This window comes from Callorhinus ursinus, unplaced genomic scaffold (genome assembly GCF_003265705.2).
Source record: "Callorhinus ursinus isolate GAN/ISIS: 27379988/994484 unplaced genomic scaffold, GSC_fseal_2.0 scaffold14, whole genome shotgun sequence".
Taxonomy (NCBI): Eukaryota; Metazoa; Chordata; class Mammalia; order Carnivora; family Otariidae; genus Callorhinus; species Callorhinus ursinus.
The window spans coordinates 4206938-4228464 of NW_027397076.1; the positions used below are offsets into that span (position 1 = coordinate 4206938).

At 42.5% G+C, this 21527-nt stretch overlaps 1 protein-coding gene across 2 annotated transcripts in view; it reads right to left on the bottom strand.

Annotated features, from left to right (window-relative positions):
- The window catches only part of POLR3B (RNA polymerase III subunit B), a 109310-nt gene that overhangs the window by 22451 nt on the left and 65332 nt on the right, over positions 1–21527 (bottom strand). For both annotated transcript variants that reach the window (XM_025881247.2, XM_073900356.1), the window contains exons 20-23: positions 15294–15503; positions 12811–12969; positions 10568–10685; positions 8764–8906 (exon numbers count right to left, since the gene is read on the bottom strand). In XM_025881247.2, the coding sequence (XP_025737032.1) occupies positions 8764–8906; positions 10568–10685; positions 12811–12969; positions 15294–15503 (630 nt within the window). The remainder of the gene's footprint in view (positions 1–8763; positions 8907–10567; positions 10686–12810; positions 12970–15293; positions 15504–21527) is intronic.

A 21527-nucleotide genomic window follows, 5' to 3' on the forward strand; every position in this document is an offset into this window, starting at 1 on the left:
CTGAGCACATGCCGCCAGCCTCTCTGCCTGGACCACAAGACAGTCACCCTGCTCCCCTCCTTGCTCCCCTCCAATCTGCTCTCCACTGGACTCCAGGGTGATCTCTCACACTGGAAGTTAGATCTCTGCATGCTGGTCTTAGACTCATCACCCAACAGCCCTACGGGCTCCCAGCATATTAGGAACAAGTTCCTGTGGGATGTGCCCCTCCCACTTCTCTCACACCGAGTGCTCCACCGCATGCTGCACCGGCCAGAATGGCCTTTATTCTGTCCCTTGAATATATCAAGCTCACTCATGCCTCAGGGCTCTTGGACATAATTGTTCCAGACTTCTGCTTGGCTGGCTCCTTCTCATCCTTCAAATGTCATTTCCTCCATGAGGCCGTTCTTGATCATCAATTTAAAGCGCATTCCCCTCACCCCCAAACCAGTCACTCTTCCACATCGTCTTCCATTCACAGCACTTAACACTACCTTAAATGATCACGTTCATATTTTCATTTACTTTCCTTCTGTTTCCTCCCCCAGGAGAACACCAATTCCAGGAGAGCAGAGACCCTGTCAGTCCTGTTTACCACTGTGTTTCCACTATCTAGAACGGGGCCTGCCTGGGACACAGTGAAGCTCGATAAACGAACGAGTCAATGACATCAGCGCTCGAGATGATCCTCTATCACCTCAAGTTCAGTGAGACAAAGCTGCTTTGCGACTGGTGCCATCACTTACCAAGCTTAACACCAGGCCTGGGGCCTCCTTCCTCTTTGTTCCTGTGGGTCAACAAGTCGTGCTGACTCACCCGCCTGTTTCACAGGACCCACCTGCAGCCAACTCACCCAGTCTCCGAGCCTTCCTTTCCTGCCTGGTCTGCAAGGGACCTGGGACGGACCTAACAGCGGCAGCTCACCTTTACTGGCTGCTGGCTGTGCACCAGACACTGGCTTCACTGCTTTGCACACATCAATTCCTTTAATCCCAGTGACAACTCCTAGGAAACTGTCCCCATTTCAAAGATGAGGAGACCAAGGCATACAGATAAAACAGCTCACTCTGTTAGGGCTCAAGACCTCTACCTTTTTGCCCTACTTTTTCCCAACTGGAAGGCCTTCTTTAAATGCTGAACAGAGAGGGCTGCTGTGAAGAAAAGGGGTAGGTGTCCATCCAGGACCCACACAGGACAGGGCAGGACGACGGGTGTACGCTACGGAGGAGCGCACTCAGGCTCCACAGAACCATTGGAATGGCGCCACCACAGGCCAGGCTGCCTTGGAAAGCAGGAGGGACTTCCCTTCATAGGCCGCACACAAAGTAGAAAACGACCTGCCAAAGATAAGCTAAAAGAATTCTTATTCCAGGAAGATGGACCTAGACTAGAGTCTAAAAGGTCTTTCCAAACTCAAAGATTTTATTCTTACCCACAAATAACTCCCAACTGCTCTCTCACTACTGGCCTTTCTCATGTCCTTTAGCCTGTGACCATATGTAATCCTTTGTATTCACTTTTTGCTTCGGATACAGAGTCAACTCTTCATGGGCATTAGCAGAGGGGGGATGTCCTTCCAGCTCCTATGAGCCCAACAGAGTTTTGAGCCCACAGTAGTGACTTAAATATGAGCAAACAGATTCCTCTGGGGCTGTCAAGACACATTCCCATTGGTGCCTGGGGTGGGCATGCGTACTCAAGTCACTCAGCTGGAAAAGCTGAAGGGGGCTTGTGATTTCAGTTATGCCTGGGGAGCTAGGAGCCTTGGGTGGTGATGCTCCTGTACCAGTCCAAAGATGACACATCCCATTTCTGATATTTACTAGGAAGAATAAATTGTACTAATTTGGGGAAGATGATTTTGGCTTATTATGTCTGTACATTTAAGAGGCTCTACTTAATAAATTATTCCACAGACACAGTCACGGGAAACCACATTATATGCAAAGTGCTGTGCCAAGTGCTTTGGAGGTGAAATAAATTTAGTAGGATGTGTTTCCTATCCTCAGTGAACCTAAAATGTACTTACCTAAGTTAGCTAACATGGTATTCTGGATATTTAACCACATATACAATTATTTTAACAGAACCATTGCTATTTTTCAAACTCACAATTTCATTTATAATTGAAAAGAACTTGAAAAACTAGACGTCTGCTAGTGCTGTGCCTCGTTTCAGACGGGTAGCATTCAGGGAAAGGAACAAAATGGTAGACCTTAGCTACAAAAATAACCCAGGCGAAAGATAAGCTCTTCTCAGATAATTAAGAATTGACCGGATGTAATACCCTTATGATGATTGTTACATTTAGGTCAAAATTCTCAGTGTGTGAGCTTTAAATATTTTTAAGTTAGTTTTCAATATCAGAAATGATTAAAATAGCCAATAAAACCAAGAAGCCTTAGAGGCAAAGCTCTGGTCAGCAGACAAAAATCTGGTGCTCTAAATATTCCTCTCACCTTTTGTTAATTTAGAAATAATAATTTATTATAATTATAATAAATATAATAATTAATATATAATAAATATATATAATATAATATATAATAATATAATTTATTAATAAATTATTAAAATCATTTTAACGTCAGCTCTACAAATTGCAGCAAAAAACCCCAAGCACACGAAGCACTCTTGTGTTGAGCACTCTCAAATAGCCAACACAGGGGTTCCCAGTAAACACGACTGCTGAAACACCTATGTTTCGCTCCACTCCTTCTCCAAACCTAACACTAGAGTTGAAAAAACAAACCTATAAGAAAAAGAATAGGCAAGAGATAAAGATACAGCAGGGAAAGCTGAGGAGTAAAGAACAGTCAAGTGGCTTTAACGGGAGAAAGGTAAACCCAAGTACCTGCAGAGAAGCGTGAAGCCCTCTCGCCCTGCTCCGTGGAAGGCTCAGGAGACAGAGACACAAAGTATGATAAAAAGCGGGGTGAGGTGTAGAGCTCAGTCACCCCAAGCCACCAGCAATCCCAGTGGGTGCTACTACCTTTAAAATGTGTCCAGATTGATCCCTTCCCACCATTTCCCCATCATCATGTCTTTCCCACTCGTCACCAACTCCTGCCTAGGTTACCGTAAGAGCATCTGGCTGGGACCATGCTTCTCCCTTGCCTCCGCAGTCTGTTTTCGTCACTGCAGCCTGAGTAAGTCACATCATCTCCCTTGTCTGCTCGGACTCCTTCAGCAGCTGTCCATCTTACTCAGAGTAAGAGCCAAGGTTCACGGAGAGGCTCTGACGACCCAGTGCTCGCTGGCTCTGCTCTGGCAAGCTTGGCCTCTGGCCCTCCCCGAGGGTCCTCCAGCTCCATCACTCTTGGCTGGGCCTCCGGCCCCTCAGGCCTTCCTTTTGCCTCCAGTGGTCGTTGGCCAGGGAGGGTCTGCTCCCTTACTTCTCTCAACGCCACCTTTTCAAGAAGGTGAAGTTCCTTCACCATTTGACTTGAAATTTCAACTACTGACCACATGCCTTCCCCCCACATGCTTCCTATTCTCCCCTTTTATCTCAAAACGTATCGTTACCTCTCTTGCCCACAGGAATGTAAGCCTCACATGGACTGGAATTTTGTCTGTTTTGCTCACTGCTTATTACCAGGGCTTGGAAGAGTATCAGACACTTAGAAGGTACTTAATAAATACCTGTAGAAGTAAATGTTTGAATAAGAAATCACTGACCCCTGACTCTCTATTCCCTACCCCATACAGCCAGGAAACTACACTTGTCCCCCAACACTTTAGCTGAGAAACTGAACCACAGTGACCCGACCCCCAAGGGTAGCAAGCACAGCAGATGGTGGTACGAGGAACCAGCCTGGTAGAGAGGAATTAAATGAAAGCCTGTGCACTAAACACTGGGCTCCAGCCCCCTGCCCCTACCTAGGTCCCTGAAGGTCACCTTGTCTTCAAACTGTCCCTTAAATACTCCAAACTTCTAGTAAAAGTAAGAAAGATCCTACTATGCAGAAACTGACTGGCAGCCTGATCCCCCTACAGTCATGTCCGCCAGGGCCATAAAGCTTCCAGCTGCTTTTTAGGGTTCACAGGTATACCAGGTATTAGAGGAAAGCTCCCAACAATGACAATCAGACCCTAAAATACACAGAAGGGGAAGAAACTGCTCCAGGAATGTAGAAAATTAAGAAGAGAAGAAAGCTGAAAGGAAAAAAAACCCAAGAAACTAAAAATGAAAATAATGCTAAAAATATACACTCATGTCTATAAAAAAGAAGACTCTAAATATAAAATTTTAACTAGAAATTAAAATATAATAGGTTAAAAAATCTGGAAAATAAAAATCAAATCTCCTACAAAGAAAATCAAGATAAGGAAATGGACAATGAGGGTACAAGGAACATGATGGAGACTGACAACAAAATAATATAAGAGAATGTCCGAAAATGGAAGGACCTTGAACTTCCAGAAGAGAAGGTACCTGATTTCCTAGGACAAGGGAAGAAAATTTCAGAATTCCAAGAACAGACGAAGGATGGTAAAAGCTTTGCAGGGAGGGGGAGGCAAGTGAGGAGGGAGGAAGGAAAGGAAAGAGAGTGAAACAGGTGCATGTGTGTACATACACACAGATCAAGAATAATGTAACATGGAATCTAGATGATAATGCAGCAATGTCATCAGAATCCTTAGAGAAAAGAATTTTTCAATCTAGAATTCTATAACCAACCAGAGTATAAATCAAGTATGAGGACAGAACATGTTCAGATATACACAATCTCACAAAATTTACTTCTTGTGCATCCTTTCTCAGCAATTGAATGAACAGACTATTCCACTGTGGCGGGGGGTAGGGAGTGGGGATGACATGGGACGAGCCAAGAAACACGGGCTCAAATGGGAATTTCATAAATGACTCCCACTGAGCAGATCTAGAGTGTCTTATGGAATGTGTCCCCCACCCCAGATTCCTACGTTGAGGTCCTAACCCCCAGGAGACCTCAGAATGTGACCCTATTTGGAGGCAGGGTCTTTAAAGAGGATATTAAGGCTAAATGAGGTCATGGGGTGGGCCCTAATCCAATATGGCTGGTGTCCTTGTAAGAGGAGAGCCGTCAGGGTGCAGGAGCACAGAGAAGACTGCGTGAGGGCACAGGGACCACATGGCCACCTGCAAGCCACGGAAAGAGATCTGAGGAGAAGTCAAACCTGCCACGATCTTGACCTTGGACTTCAGCCTCCAGAACTGTGAGAAAATAAATTTCAGTTGTTTAAGCCCTCAGTCTGTGGTACTTGGTTAGAGCAAACTAATGCAGAGTACTTTCTAAACTTTCTGAAAACATTTCTGGGGCCCACAGGATGAGGCGGCTCGGGCCCCCACTGAGCCAGGCTCTGCCCAGTGCCCCTGTGGCCTATGGAGTTCCATTCTGAACACACTGGGCGGGAAGCGGGGCCTCAGAGGAAAACCACTGCAGTGAGAAGAACGGGGCCTGCAGAGCAGGCCTTTCGTGGGGGGGATGGTCCCAGGAGACCACTGATCATGTGGGGAATTGTGTGGAGAGGCTGCTGATGGTGTAGACGAATGGTAACAGGAATAAGAAAATTAAGCAAATTTTAAAAACGAGATAGTTAACTTCTGAAAAAAGTACAGTTATACAATAGAGAAAACGCACTCAACCACTTGGTTTGGGGGTGAACAATATTTATGTGGTCATACATAATGCAATTTAAATAATTAAGTAACCCCAAATGATGATAAATCTGTGCCAGGAATGGAGGTGGGGAGTAAGAAAGGGAAGCAGCGAAGTGCTAGCTTCTCCTGTCTGTCGTAACAGAAAATCAGTAGGTAGGGCGCCTGGGTGGCTCAGATGGTTGAGCGTCTGCCTTCGGCTCGGGTCATGATCCCAGGGTCCTGGGATCGAGTCCCGCATCGGGCTCCCTGCTCCTTGGGAGCCTGCTTCTCCCTCTGCCTCTCTCTCTCTCTCTCTCTCTCTCGCTCTGTCTCTCATGAATAAATAAATAAAATCTTTAAAAAAAAAAAAAAAGAAAATCATTAGGTAATCTCTAAAATGGATGAGTGAATATAAAGCTGCTTAAAAATATTATTTTGAAATACAAAGGTAAAAACGAGAAGAAATTACTTTTGGGAAGCAGAACTGGAGAAAAGGCAGGGATTGATGTTTTTCAGTTCAAACCCCCCTTTTGTACTATTTGACCTTTTAAGCCATGTGCTTTTATTATTTGATTAAAAAAACAAAAAAAAAATTATGTTTAGGTACGGGTCCTACATCATTCCTTCCATCACTCTCTTAAGGCTTACACTACCTCTTTTTTGTTTGCCCATTTTCCCCCAATCTTTTCAATAAATCTGATGAAGCTGTAAGAGAAGGAGGTATCAAGGGAAATTGAGGCTAATCAGAAGGTTTTCATCCTTGGATCAAAAGCCATCTGGAAAAGAAAACTAGTGAGATAAACTCCTCGCTACAAGTGAAAGGCCCCCTCACCCCAGGAGGGCTTCTTCCCGTTTCGTAGAGATGTACAAGTCAAGTCCCATTTAAGGTTGAACCGATCTCCAAAATCTGCAGTTTCTAGAAACCACTTTTGTCAATGAACATTGTCCCTATCATATTAATAGTCTGAAAAAATGTTAGAGCACAAAGACCACTGACATTCTACCTGTACCTGTAGAGTCTATGTTTACAGCAGCTTACTAACAAGTGTGTTTCTCATTTTCAAAACTGTTTTGTCTACACTATACACATACACACTCACATATTATGTATAGATGAAAACCCGAGTAAAATCAATCCATCAAGAGTACTGAATCTGTCCCTTTTCATTTCCCTACCTTCAATTTATTTATATATTCAACCATTATCAACTACCTATTAGGTATCTTCCATGAGAAAGGCTCTATCAGGCTTCATGAAAATGTGAGGTCATGACCCCTGTCTTCAAGTTCAGTGGAGTTAGAACGCAGTGGATCATCACTGAAACGTCTGCCTGCCTTCCACTCTGCACAATACTCCGGTGGAATGAGGATTTGGGGTATTTGAAGTTTATAAATGGATTCAGAATGAAGACCTTCTCTTATAGTGTGCATTCTTGTAAAGCATCCAGTGCCAACATTTTATAAGAAGAGTATCAAGCTTTGCCCTTATCCAGGGAATAGGTCAAGTAAAATAGAGGCTGTGAACAAGATTATGGGGTTACCCCAGAATGACTTAGGAGTACATCTCAGAAACTGTCTAGACCAAGAGAAAGGGAGAAATAGTTTCAACACAGAGAATTTTTCACTGGTAAGTAGCAGAAAACACTAGAATCTCAAAAGATGTTTACGAACACTGAAAAGGTATTAAGAGTTAGCATCTTAGGGAATTGTATGAAGTAGAAGTGTCAAATTCACATGAATAAAATCAATTTTTTTTAAATAAGATACTGGCAGGCTAAAATCATCTTTTGTCTGTCAACTGAACTAAAAATGTTTTTGATGAAACACTTATCTTAGTCTGGAACAGTTTCATTGATGGAAGGAATGACAACTAAGGCTGGATTCATTTGAGTAAACAAACTGTTGTGTTTTATATACTTGCTTAGCAAATAAAAGTTGAAATCAGCAAGAACAGAAAATGCAATTATCTTCAGACCAATGAATTAAAAACAAGAAGACATCGCACTAGGAATTTATGAGTAAAGAGGAGACACAAAGTTGGAGAGCAGAAAGGCAGGAGAACCAACGTGAGCGATCCAGCGATCTCGGCTCTCTCTTCTGGAGCACCTACCATGTGCAGGCACAGCACTAACTGCTTGCCACTCAGGACGGCACCGCTGTCAGGTAGGAGCGTGGGCTCTGGAGCCAGACTGCTGGGGTTCAAAAACCAGATCTACCACCCACGGCGGACACTGGGCAAGCTACTCGTGTCACTGTGCCTCTGTTTCTTCATCTGTACGATGCCGATGAAAACAGTACCGACCTCCCAGGACCATGTGAGAAGCCAGTGAGTCAGTATATGGAACGTGCGGAGAACACTGCCAGGCACGCAGTCAGTGCCATGAAAGTTGTCAGCTGCTCTTGCGATTCTTAAACTAGTCACGTGGCAGTTCAAACCCCAGGGCCAACGTTCCACTCGGAAACGTGACGGATATACACTAAAAGGGACCCTCCTGAAAATGAGTTAATCAGTGACACAGTGCTGTTTCTTGAGGATAAAAAAACAAGACAAGACAAAGCCACGAATGCATGAGAACTCATCGGCAACCACCAGGGAGGAGTGGGCCTCGCCGGTGGGATCAGGTGGAGAAACCCAAACCCATCCAGGCGAGGGACCACTGGGCAGTGGGCAGGGCGCTGCGTGGGTGACACGAGACCCAGGCTGCGACACAGCTCCAGCCGGTGCCTCAGCCTGGCTGCCTGACCCCTGGGGTCCGCACGTCCTCACGGCCCTGTACAGGGCCCGGAGGCGCCTTCTCCTGCTGACATCCCACGATATTACGGCCCAACAGACAGTACTGCAAATAGGCACCTTCCATAAAGAACAGGTGTTGCTATTAATTTTTTCAAACAGCTACCTGTACTTTAGTAGATACATCACCTAGAATGGACTCATAATTATAATCTGAGGGGGGAGGAGTTGCAAAAGAATGAAATAAATGGCAAAGAGAAGCAATCCTGTGGTACATTTTTTCAATGCCATTAAAATATAAACAGGTTAACCTAAGAGATAAAACAAGCATAATTTTAATACCAATGTAATATTACATTTCTCATGTACGTGGTTATTAAATACTATTTTCAGTTTTAGAAACAAGTTGAGGAATGACACAATTTACCTTTTTGCCCATGACGGCTGCTGAATTTGTCTCCAATCTCTGGACGCCTGGTCTGTCTCAGCAGCATTTTGATCAGAAAAGCATCTTCAGCATTTGAAGAGATCATCACTTTCTCAATATATGAATCCGTTGCCCCTTTGTAGCTAATATTAAGAGGAAGTCAAAAAGTTTTCAAACTGCCCTTTGTGAACCTATCGCTCACAGGCCGTATTTTATTTAATATCAACCACAGAATGTTTTGACACTGCCATTCTGGACTCTGAAACGTGCCTTTTGTTTTTCAACATTAAATTCAAAGGTTACAATTTCCCTTTTACAGTCCTAGTCTGAAATGGCTAACATTAACTGAACACTTATTACGAGGCAGGCATAAGGCAATGTAAACCACACCACACGTATTATTCACACACGGCTACTCCCTTATTGCAAACAAGGAAATGGGACGCTTGGAGAGCGAGAGTGGCAGCTTGGAAGGATCACAGAGCCCCAAGGAAGGTTTCATTTTCTTTTAAGGATAAGAAATATGTGAGCACACTTTCTAACCTTGTTTTGTAGCATTGGGTGCAAGGGTCCTGACCCCTCCCCTAAGTGGAGGGCCTACTTTCTCCCCTGTGCTCCCACTCCATAGACAAATCCATGGCACCCAGTCAGTTCAAAGCCTGACTGCCACTTGTAGCTGTGTGACCTTGGTAAATTACTTAACCTCTCTGTTTCTGTGTCTTTCAAACAAGGCCATTAAGATAGCCTGGCTCGGGGGGGGGGGGGGGGGGGGGGGGGGGGGGGAGGGGGTGACGGTAAGAACAAATGAGCTAACACGTCACATGTAAAATGCCCAGAACAGTAACTGGTACAGTGAATGTTCTCAACTAAGCCACGATGATCATGATATGCCCCATACTTATTTCTTTGTGTAGGCCTTTGCTAACTAGATGCGGCTCCTTGCTGGCAAGGCTCGTGGTTTCTTTCAGCTCCCTGCGTCCGGTACAAGCGGCACCGTGGCTGGCCCAGAGCAGACCTCAGCTGGGTGCCGAATGGATCTGCTGGACTGCCTTCTGCTGTCCCGGAATCCACCTCTCCTAGGTCACATCCTGGCCCACCTCATGAACTGAATTAACTCATATTCCTGGGCTAGATTAAGTATCTTGTTACTTCTTTCAGTTTTGTTTTTATGGTCACAGTGTGGCTGTTATCATTGGCCCATGGTTCATCTCACGAAGTCTTGTATTTCACTCCATTTGAGAGCCCAGAGGGCATCTGGAGATTAATAAGCACAACTCTTTCATTGCTCAGACGAAAAAACTGAGCCGGAGAGTTTGCATGCTTCATCCATGTAAGGTAACCCACAACACAACCAGTACTAAAACCCAGCTGTCATCCACTATGGTGTTGATGCCGCACTGTGGCCAGTACAGTTTTATTGATTTATTTATGTAACACAAATCTGATCACTAACACCCTCTACCGAATGAATTCCTGAGTACTGCACAACCTTGTCCCAGCAGGGTACACTGGTCCTCCAGACCCAGGTGCTCTTCTGCTCATGGGGCCTTCACCTCACTGTTCCCTCTGCCTGGAACCCCTGCCTATCTGGCCCCCAACTCAAACCCAGGTGGGAATGCCTACACAATTCCACAGCTGAGTTTTTTCTTCCATTCCCTGCTGTCTTCACACGACAACTGTTAATACCCCAAACTGTAATTTCCACTCTCTAACCCTCCAAGAGGTAATCTCTAATTTCCCCTAGCCCTTCTCTCTCTCTTTTTTGAATCTTCCTATGTATTTCCGAGGTCCAACCAATACATACGTGATGGGCACATCCTTGTACTGTGGTTGCTGCGGCACATTACTTCCTTCCAGAGGAATCTGAGTTACTGTAGGCATGGACTTATTTACCAGCACTTGTTTGTTTTCTACCTTCTCACCTAAGAAAAAGAGAAGGGAATTATAGCCCAATCGTTATCATCTCTGCGGAATACAAGCATTATTGGGGCATACAATTATGTGATTAGATTGGTCCATGAAATGCACACAAGGGAAAAGCCGATGCAGTGTGAGCTATAGTTCAATAGGACTCGTCTATAATTGTGCCAGCCCATCTGAAAAATCAGATTAGCACACAGAGTATAAAAAAATCAAGAAACTGATTTAGGGGACTGTACTAACAACAGAAACTTCAGGTCAATAAGTGGCAACTTATTTTTTAAAGACTTTATTCATTTATTTTAGAGGGAGAGCGCACACGCACATGTAAGTACGGGGAAGGGCAGAGAGAGGGAGACAGAGGATCTCAAGCAGACTCCGCGCTGAGCACAGAGCCCGACATGGGCTCGATCTCACGACCCTGAGGTCATGACCTGAGCCGAAACCAAGAGTCAGACGCTCAACCGACTGAGCCGCCCAGGCGCCCCAGTGTGGTCCTTTTTGACGAATTTCCCTTCCAGTCTGTGCTTCTGTACATATATTTCTACATAGTAGTAATCCATCTTTGTTGTACTTTTCTACTTAAAATTTTGAATCGCAGAAGAGCCGCTTTAAGGAATTGTTTAGAATAAGGCCATGTCCCTACATTTACACTGGCATGTCATCGTTTGTGCGTTTAGCTCAGACTGACTTTATTAGAATCTTCTTCCCCTAAAAAGTGTGACTCCATTATAATTACAACCTTGTAATGAATTTTGCTGACGCAGCCCACAACAACTGCCCGTCTGAGCCTTAGAGGCCAGTGGAGGAGACTAACACTGACCAAAGGATCACAGGTGAACCTACGTCCAATCACGACCAGGTTGAGGAATCCTATAAAGAGCTATGAGGATGTCTGATAGCAAGAGGATCTGACCTAGGCAGGAAGCTCGGGGTAGCCTTCCCTCAGGAAGTGAGCTGAGATCTGGAGGATGAGTGGAGTTACCTAGTGAACAGGGGAGGGGAGTGTGTTCTGAGCAGTGGGGAAGGCTTGTGTAACTATTAAGCTGCAGGACTTGACAGTCAAAACTTCCTAAAGGAGGCCAGTGGGAGTGTGGCTCATGGGGAGAGTACAGGCGAGGGTGCTAAACGTGAATCTAGAGAGAGAAAGAGAGGAAGGGACAGGTCCCAGACACAAGGCCTTGCAGCCATGCTACTATTTTCATTACGATCAGATATCCATTTTGAAATGATCATTCTGATCACAGTGTGGAGAAGAGTAGAAAGGGGCCAAAGCAGGGGAGACCGTCGGAGAGTTCTGGCAGCAGAGCAGGTGATGGGAGCCACAGGGAGGTGGAGAGAGGGGCTGTGTCAGGGAGGATGCTGGGAGGGGAGATCCACGTGACTTGTCAGGATGGTGCACGGATGGTGAGCGCTGCATCTGCTGAGGTGCCCACAGCCCACGTGGTGCACAGCTTCTTCTCTGCCTTGCTGCGTTTGTTTCTTGCAGAATTTCTCTCACTCTTAACCTGGGTTATGTGGCTGGGAAGATAGTGCTGTGACAGTCCTGGAGTAGTTGGCCTTGAGCTTACCAGGAAAAGATGCAAAGACAGGTGAGAATAGCAAGAAAATCAAAGAAATGTTTTGACTTCCTCGTTGTCCAAGTTAAGTTGGCAGTGACTTAATATTGGTTGAAATAACTATTAATAAAAGTAAGTGGTCCAGACTCGTTCTAATACTCCATAAGAGATCCATAAAACTGCCACTTACTGGGGCACCTGGTGGCTCAGTCGGTTGAGTGTCTGACTCTTGGTTTCGGCTCAGGTCATGATCTCAGGGTCGTGAGATCAAGCCCGCGTCAGGCTCTGTGCTCGAGCCTGTGTCGGGCTCCATGCTCAGTGGGGAGTCTGCTTGAGATGCTTTCCCTCTCCCTCTGCTCCTCCCCCTGCTTGTGTGCTATCTCTCTAAAATTTAAAAAAAACAAACAAACAAAAAAACACCTTAAAAAAAATGACTACACTGAGTTAGGAAAGTGGTTTTGTAAGGTATCCTTTTTCTTCTGTTTGCCAAATATTGAGAAATACTGCTGAGTAACTTTTATATTTCAAAAAGTATACATATAAATGGCTTTTTTAAAAAGGCCCTTACCTGGAGAACAAATACCATCTGCATCTAAAATTTCGTGTCGCCAGATGGGTTTCCTTGTGGCAGCATCCAACATCGGCCCCATCACTTTATCAAAGGTCTGATTGGTATAGCGTTTCAACGTACATTTAGCATTTTTATATACAAGACAACGCCCAAAGCCTAAAATGAAACCCAAATCGGGATCAGAACCACCAATAGGACTATGAGAGAACGCAGATTTGCGTCAGTCAACACGTGCACCCCCAAACATGCTCTACATTTGGATAATCGGGGATGGGCCGAATAAGGATCTGATAATCTGAAGAACTGGCTCAGGGCTCCCCCCGCCACCACTGTTCATAAAAACGCTGGCGTCTCTACAACGATGTGTCAGCATGGAATATACTGCCATGCTGAAGGAAGGCGAGAGAAATCAGAGTGTCACTGTGATTCTTTCGGAGAACAGAGCCACAGAATGCAGGAACTGGAAAGGGCCCCAGGGACCCCCTGGCTTACCCCCTCTATCTACAGGTGCTATGAATGCTACAAAATGAGGTCCAGGGAAGTGATGTGGCCAAGGTCATCCAGCAAGTTGGTGGCACAGTTGAAACATGCCAAGTCCACCGATCAGCCACGATTTTCCTACACATTCTTCTGGTGCATCACTTCTGCTAACCTGCTCTGAAAAGTTTTCCTGTTTCTAATTTTGGCATACAGAGGAAGTCCCAAACAAGGAAACAAAAGATTATTTTTTCTCCACAGAGGAGACAGAATGAAAAGCAGCTGCAAACAAATGATTTTAAGGGGAGAAATCGTTTGCCTGTGCCCTAAAGATCGGAGTTTATTCTGATTATATTTTTAGATCACATTTGTCTAGTGGATGGGGGAAAAGTCCTGAGACCAACTAACAAGCTAAATAAACATTATGAAAGATCAGCAAAATGAACAGAATGAAACCTTTAGACGGAGCAAAAACTTCCAGCACTGAATCCCACAAGAAGATTCATCAGTTACAGAGTTGCCCAGAAGAGCTGTCAACGCTTCAGCACTAAATACCATTTCCCAAGATTCTTTGACCGCATGTCTTTCTTTTTTCCTTTTTCTCCCTTTGGCCAAGCCGTTATTCTAAGCTGGACTCTCTCTAATCTCCCCAGGATATACTGAGCCATGTCAGAGTTCGCTGCAATAGGAAAATGTCTCGGGATTAAACCCCAGCTATTACTGATGAGATAAATGCACGGTTGGAAAATCCTTCACTTACGGTTCTCCACCAAAGGCAGAACTCGTACAAGAAATCTAAGAATGTGAGTTTAGAAAATCAGGAAAAAGATTTCTAAATAAAATCCTGGTGCTCTAATGTAATTTTTAAAACACGAAGGTGACCGTAAGACGAAATAACCAATTTCTACAACTAGGTGTGGCTCCTAGTCAATTGCATATGACCATAATAAAGTCCGAGCCCAGAGCCAGCTGCTTTGGAAACGTTACATGATCTTGAAATTCTGTACAATGGCCATTAACTGCAGTGTGCTGGAGCGCAGGGAGAAACCAGACTGCCTGAAATCAAGAAGTGTTTTCCCCTAAGTGTAAATGGACATTGTATTTACAGGTGATAGCTGAAAAGCTGGAGGACGGTAAACTCAGATCATTAAACTGTGTTGTGCAGTTTCTGACAGATATCACAAAGTCTTCAGATTTCCACGTAAACGTTACCAGTTAATCAGAAAGGAAAACATCTAGTTTTAAGGCATGGCTGTTGTCATTTGGAGGAAAAAAAGAGGCATAAATTAAGTGCAGCCAACATTAATGCCAAAGACACATGTCTAGGAGTACTATTATGGCTGCCTAGCAACTACAAAGAGTGAAGGGGAAGGCAGAGTGGGCATGCCAGGGAGGAAAAAGAGAAACAGAGATTATGAAGAGAGGAGTCAGGCTTCAGGTCAGGTGACGGGTCCAAACCATGAAGTGGTGACTTGCAAAAGTAAACTGTCAAAAAACAGACAAAGGGTTGCGTAAAAACTCTAGGTGTTTGTGTGAGTTTTTAACTTTCAGCATTCTGCTAACAAAAAGGTATGAACGTTACGGGGCTGAGACATACAATTTTTAAAAATCCCCTTTAACACAGAAATACTGCTACTGCCTTCTCAGTTTGTTGCTGAATATATAACTAGCCAGATTCAAAGACCATATTTCATTTATTAGAATTCCTGCTAGGAGATAAATTCTTGCATGTTTTCTGTTGAGGAATTGTCTCACGTCACAAATAAAGTAAAATAACAAAGAAAAAAAACATTTAGTAATTCATTTAATAAATTACCTCTATGTAACATTCATAAAAAACGTCAACGCCAAAACCTAACCACCTCCTGTTCGTATGTTATAAAATTCAAATCACTTGAAACCAACATTAGCATTTTGACACCAGGTGATTTTTAGCTGATTGTCCTTGTACCTAATTCTGCACAGAGCGCCTTATGGTGTCAGAGGTCTGGAAACCCACTTACCCCTGTCCAAGGAGGCCTTGTTTAAAACCAGGGCATCTTCAATATCATAGCCGCTGTAACTCATCACGGCAACTGTTGCGTTCTGTCCAGCCGGCAGTTTCTCAAATTCTATCAACTCGATGGTCTTTGTTTTAACCATGGGTTTTTGTGGGTATGCTAGCAGATACATGAGAGTATCGATTCTGTTCCGCTGGTTGTATCCAATGGTACCTTCGTTGATATTGGAGAAAGCAAAATGCAATATTCTATTATGTCAAATAATTAGGTAGCCACGACTACAGAGATGGGGAAAAAAAAAACCCACATTATTTTCACTAATTAACATAAAGTAACCTTCAGGTTAAACATTTCAAAAGCAATACTCTCACAGTGCCTACCGACATTTAAAAGCATTTTTTTCTCGGTAACATTAAAAGTTCTATAAAGAAGAAAAATCACACCCAAGGTATTCTAACCTAAGTTAACTTCAACCTACTGGATTTATACAATTGACCCCATTTCAGGAATTACCAGCCTCCCCTGGTTAACTTCACAGGTAAGCCAACAATTCTGTACTCCGTTCTACTATGTTGCGGACCCATTTCCAGCTGTTACAGGAAGGTAATCAGAAACCACACCCAGTGCTGACAGGCAAGAGCTTATACAGTAGGACAGATACATTCCATAAAAAGAAATCAACCATTACAAAAGTTCTAAATAAAAAAGAAAGCAGGAGAAAAGGAAGGATAAGAAAGGAAGGAAGGAAAAGGAGGAAAGTGAAAGCAGAGAAGAGTGGATTTACTCATCTGCTTAACTTTTCATTTACGAAGTAGTGGATAAACACCTACTCTGTGCCCAACACCAGAGATAAAATGGGGAAAGGCATGGTCCTTTCCCGTAAGGAATCCAGGGTCCTGTTCAATCAGGTATAGGTTTTTAGGTCCTTAGCAATCAGGCTTTCCACCTCTTTGCACCTTGGAAGGCTGTTACCATCAACTGGAAGTGAAATCAGAATGTTATCCTTTCTCCCTTTTCCCCAAAGGGATTCACTAGGGTTCACAGACTTGCACCAAAAAAAGGGTTTCACTCTCCTGGTCCTGTGAAGACAATACACTCTCCTACTCAGAGACCTTAGAATGGGAACTCATGTTTGCCCTACTACTAAACTTATGTGTGGGCCACTGAACCTCTTTAACCTCTCCCGGGTATCTCTTCTTTTCCCTTGAGTGGCTAAGAAGGTAGCCTTTAGTCTTTTTCTCTTGCACATGCTTCCATAGTGATACACCCTCAATACCCACACACCCCAAGATGCCTTAGTGTTGTTTAATGGAGTTAAGCTCTAAGATGAGCAGATACCAAAACTCAATATTTATTTCTTTCATCTCTCATATTCATGTCATAATTTTAATTCAGGGATGAAAATAACCTATTCAGGCAGCAAAAATGATATGGTACTCCTTGACAATTACTACTCAAAGAAAAAATGAAATCTGTAGGGTATGAACACCTAGTACAGTGGGGGGCCCACTACAGATGCTCAATAAATGTCAGTAAATGAAACTGAATTGCATTATACTTTTTATGACAGTATATGTTTGTACTTAAATCTCAGCAAATTTATCATGAACTTTTTCTTGAGTTTACACTATAATATACTGCCAATTAATTTATGTTATTTTGGTGCCAACTAATAAACTGGGCAGGACCACCTGGTAACAGATCACTTACTGTTTTAGAAAGAAAATCACTGTTGCCTGGATCGTGGTAAATTTCACTGACAATAAGTTTGTCCTTCTATATGAAGTCATTTAAAATTTATGTCAAGATTTCAGTTCCAATTGTATACTTCACCCAGCTTGAGACAAGGGTTCAGGCAATGTCCCACCAGGCTGCCAAACACGGCTTCTGAAACCTGAGACAAGCATTATTATGCAGCAGGGAAGCATTCATGGCTGCACCTCTGAACAATGGTGAAAGAGACTGGATCCCGCTATAAATTGTGCTACCAGGCCCAGAACGCAATTCTCGGGCATCACAACTGAACTGACCACTGTATGGATGAACAGCAAAATGGCTCAGCAAATGTTTGGTGCTTATGATCTCATTAGAAATTTTCTTCAAAGACTTTTTAAAGAACTCGTAGGAGTACATGTGGATATAGGTTTTTAGCAGTCTTGACAGGTGTGTTGGTGAAAACATGATTTATAAGCTATGACTTCTCTATTACAAAACTTCAAAATGCTATCACACCCCATAGTTTTTATAAAAATCCTGAATGACTATTTTGCCAATAAGCAAGCTTTTTTTGAGAAAATGTCATGAGTGACATTCACCTAGTCTGGGTGAAGTGCGTGCTCAAACTAGGATGCTTCTTACTATTTTCAGCTTCCTTAAAAAGGGCATTGCACATACGTAATAACTAATGCGATGAGAGTATCTGTAAGCAGGGCTCTCCCTCCACTGTCCAATTTTGCTCTAACTGCAGTCTTCAGTGTTGTAACTACTGACTCATTTCCTTACTACCCAGGACATGATCTTTCTTACAAAATCATATTTTCTTGATCATAACTTTCTTAAAAAGCCACAGGATGGCACAGCAAGGTATGTCCATGTAGGTTAGAAGAGTGAGGAAGTTTTTTATTTTAAGGTGGGATGAAAAAAGGTTAGTAAGCATACATACAGCTTAGGAATAGCTTAGGAAATATATACTGAAAAAAGACGAAGTTCTATGCATTTAACTATTTTTTCTGTCTTCCTTTGCCCAATTTTTTAAAATTTAATAACATTATTAAATACAATAAACTTCACCCATTTAAAGTGTACGTATTGATGAGTTCTGACAGATTTATTCCTTCATAAAACCACCACCACAATCAAGATCCAGAACATTTCTGACACTCCCAAAAGATCCCTCCCTCTGTTCCTGACCCGAGGCAACCACAGCTCTGTTTATCATTACAGTTTGCATTTTCTAGCATTTTCTATAAATGGAATCCTGCAGTATGGACTATCGTGCCACTTTTTTCATTCGGCATAATGCTTCTGAGATCCATCCAGGTGGTTGTATCGTAGTTCATTCTTTGCTGTTGCTGAGAACTATTGCACCACATGTTTATACGGTTTGTTTACCCATTCACCTGCTGATGGATATTTGAATTGTTTCGTTTGGGGCACTTGTGAATAAAGCTGCTATGAACGTTCACTCAGAAGACTTTGTGTGTTCACTTCTCTTGGGTAAATACACAGGATTGGAATTTCTGGGTGGTTTGGTAATGGTACGGTTGACCTAAAAAACTGCTTAAGAATTTTCCAAAGTAGTAGACCTTTTACGTTTGTGCCAGGAGTGAACACGCTTTTTAGCTGCTCCATCTCCTCACTGACAGTTAGTATGTCTACCTTTTCCATTTCAGTTGTTCTGTTGAGCAGGTGGTGGTATCTCAGTTTTAATTTACATTTACCTGACAACTAATAACATTGAACAGAGTTTCTTGAGCTTACGGGTCATTCTTATTACTCTTTGTGAAGTGTCTGGTTTTGATTGCTGCTGTCTTTAAACGGAGTAGTCTTATCATGGAAGAGTTCTTTATATGTACCAGACTCAAATCCTTTATCAGATGTATATATTGCAAATACTTGCTCCCATTCTGTGGATTAAGGTCTTTCATATTCTTAATAGTGTCTTTTGAAGGATGAAAGTTTAATTTTGAGGAAGTCTATATTATTAATTTTTTTTTCCTTTTTCATAGCCTGTGCTTTTTGAGTTCTAAGACATCTTACTTAGGTCACTCAAGCTCATGAAGACTTTTGCCTATGTTTCTTTCTACACATTTTATGGGTTTAGCACTTACATTCTGAGTATGATTCATTTTGTGTTAGTTTTTTGTATGGTTATGAAGTAGGAGTTGATGCTCATTTCTATACAGATACACATACATACATTTTATTTTGCTGAAGAGATTTTCCTTTCCCCTGGAAATGTCCTGACACACTCATTGAAAATATAATGCCCACAGAAATGTGGGTCTACTTCTGGATTCCTGATTCTGTTCCACTGATCTACGTATCTACCCTTATGTCAGTATCTTACTGTCTTCATTACAGTCTTTATAGTAAATCTTAAAATCAAGTTGTATTAAGCTTTCCAACTTAGTTCTTTTCAAAGATTCTTTTCAAAAATATGCACCTGATTTCTTAACAACTTTAATGTGCCCAGAGATTGATTAATTTGTTGTTGAAACATTAAGTACTTTACTGAGCCTACTGAGCTAACACTCTGCTAGGCACCAAGGACACAGTAATAAATAACACAGACCTAGCCCTGTCCTCAAAGTGCTTATATTCTACAGTCTAGCAGGGAAGGCACATGATTTTTAGCTGCTCCACATCCTCACTGACACTTAGTAGGTCTTGATCCACAGTGAGGGACAAAAAGTGAGGAAAAAAGTTAGTTTCCATTGAGAAGAATTTTATAAGTTTTATAGATAGTCACATTATGCCTTGCACAGAAGACAGAAGGTAACCTTTTTTAAGTTACTCAACCAAAGTGGGATTCCGTCTCCTTGTCAGAAACAAAAAAGGTACATATTCTATGACAGGGTTATTGTGATGATTAAAAGAAATGTGTATAAATCATTTGAGTAGTCAATAAGTGGCAACATTAACAATACTATTAACGACATTAGTAGTAACAAACATACACCCCTTGGCCCTGCACTATAACCCATTCTGCCTCCAATTCAAACCCTATATACTGAACTACAGTGTAATTTTATCTCCATAAATATTCATTATTAACTTTCTAGACTCAGGAAATGTCATATCATCTTACATCTGAAATAGCTACAATGATTTTAATTTTTTTTTTTTTAACCAACAGTGAAATTCTAAAATATAATTGCCAGGGATAATTTGGCCAACACTTCTTTTCAATTTGTATCTACCAAAAGGATAAAGAATAAATCTTCTAAAAAAAAAAAATTCAAACAGAAAGTTGAATGAAATGGAAGATGTAGAGTGAAACAAAATTTTATGAGGATCTTTGTATATTATGTTTTTAAGATCTCAAAATCTTCTAGGCTATTTCTAGAACATCCCATCCTATTATAAAGTAGGGAATATAAGAGAAGGAACTACCTGCTTTGGACCAGAATCTATTGAAAACAAAAACAGAAACAGAAGCTGTATTACTTCCTGAGCTTAAAAAAAAAAGTGCCAGCAATTTGGAGGTGAAGGCGGGTTGGGAAGAGGCCGTGGCTAGGAGAGGTATGTGATACATATTCATTAACTGAGCTGATAGTGACTGAAAGATCCTTTTAACCAGGAGAAAGTGTTCCACTAGAGGATTGCCAACTAATAAAATGGACAGGATATGAAAGCATGACTCATGCGGACTTGGCGTCTGGTGCCAGGGAGCACATACAATGCAGCTCCAATACACAGCTTTTACTTGCAGTGCTGAGTGACCTGGAGACCCAGCCACTTCCATCCACGTCTACCTGGCTTCTTCCTCTGGACCTTGTCACAACAGAGCTGCATCCTTCGAAGGTCAGGTGCTTCTCAGTAGCGCAGTAAGACAGAACGCAGAAACCTGCACTTTATTAATCAGATTTAAGAAACACCTCTGCTGGTGTTTCATGTTTACTAAAGTGCGCTCTCTCTTATGAAAGGTGAGGCTTATCAGTCTCTGCGCTTTCAGCTCATCTTGGTCTCCTTTGTAGGGATAGAAAAATGACTTTCTCTCATTTCGTCACTCTTGACTGGGGGTGGACGGTTGGTCGTGAAAAGTAGAGAGCAAATCTTCCAGGCTGGCAAGAATGTGTAGTGCTTTAACTCCACTTTCCACATGGACTAATGGATGAACAGCAACTAAAATATTACTTCAGGCCATTCATACAGAATCTCTGAGAGGTAGTCTTCAGCAATGGCTCATACTTAAAATGGGATAGCGTGCCTTTTAGTTACCAGCTGCCAAGACCGCAAGGAATTAAAATGACTCAGAGAAGTCCAACTCAAAGTGCTAGGTCTGCTTTACAGACCTGGGTTTCTACTGTGGGTTTTCTCCCTCTGCCGGCCTTGTTCCTTTTGTGATTTTTCATACAGACCTTGCTTGGTACTTCTGCAGCTATTTGAGTGTCCAAAGAGAAACGTGGTCATGTAATGTGCCAACTTTGAATGTACTTTTATCTCGATGCTTTTCTTTCCAGTCAGGTGTTTTATAATAACAAACAGTAACAAAGCCTTTTTTTTTTATTACTT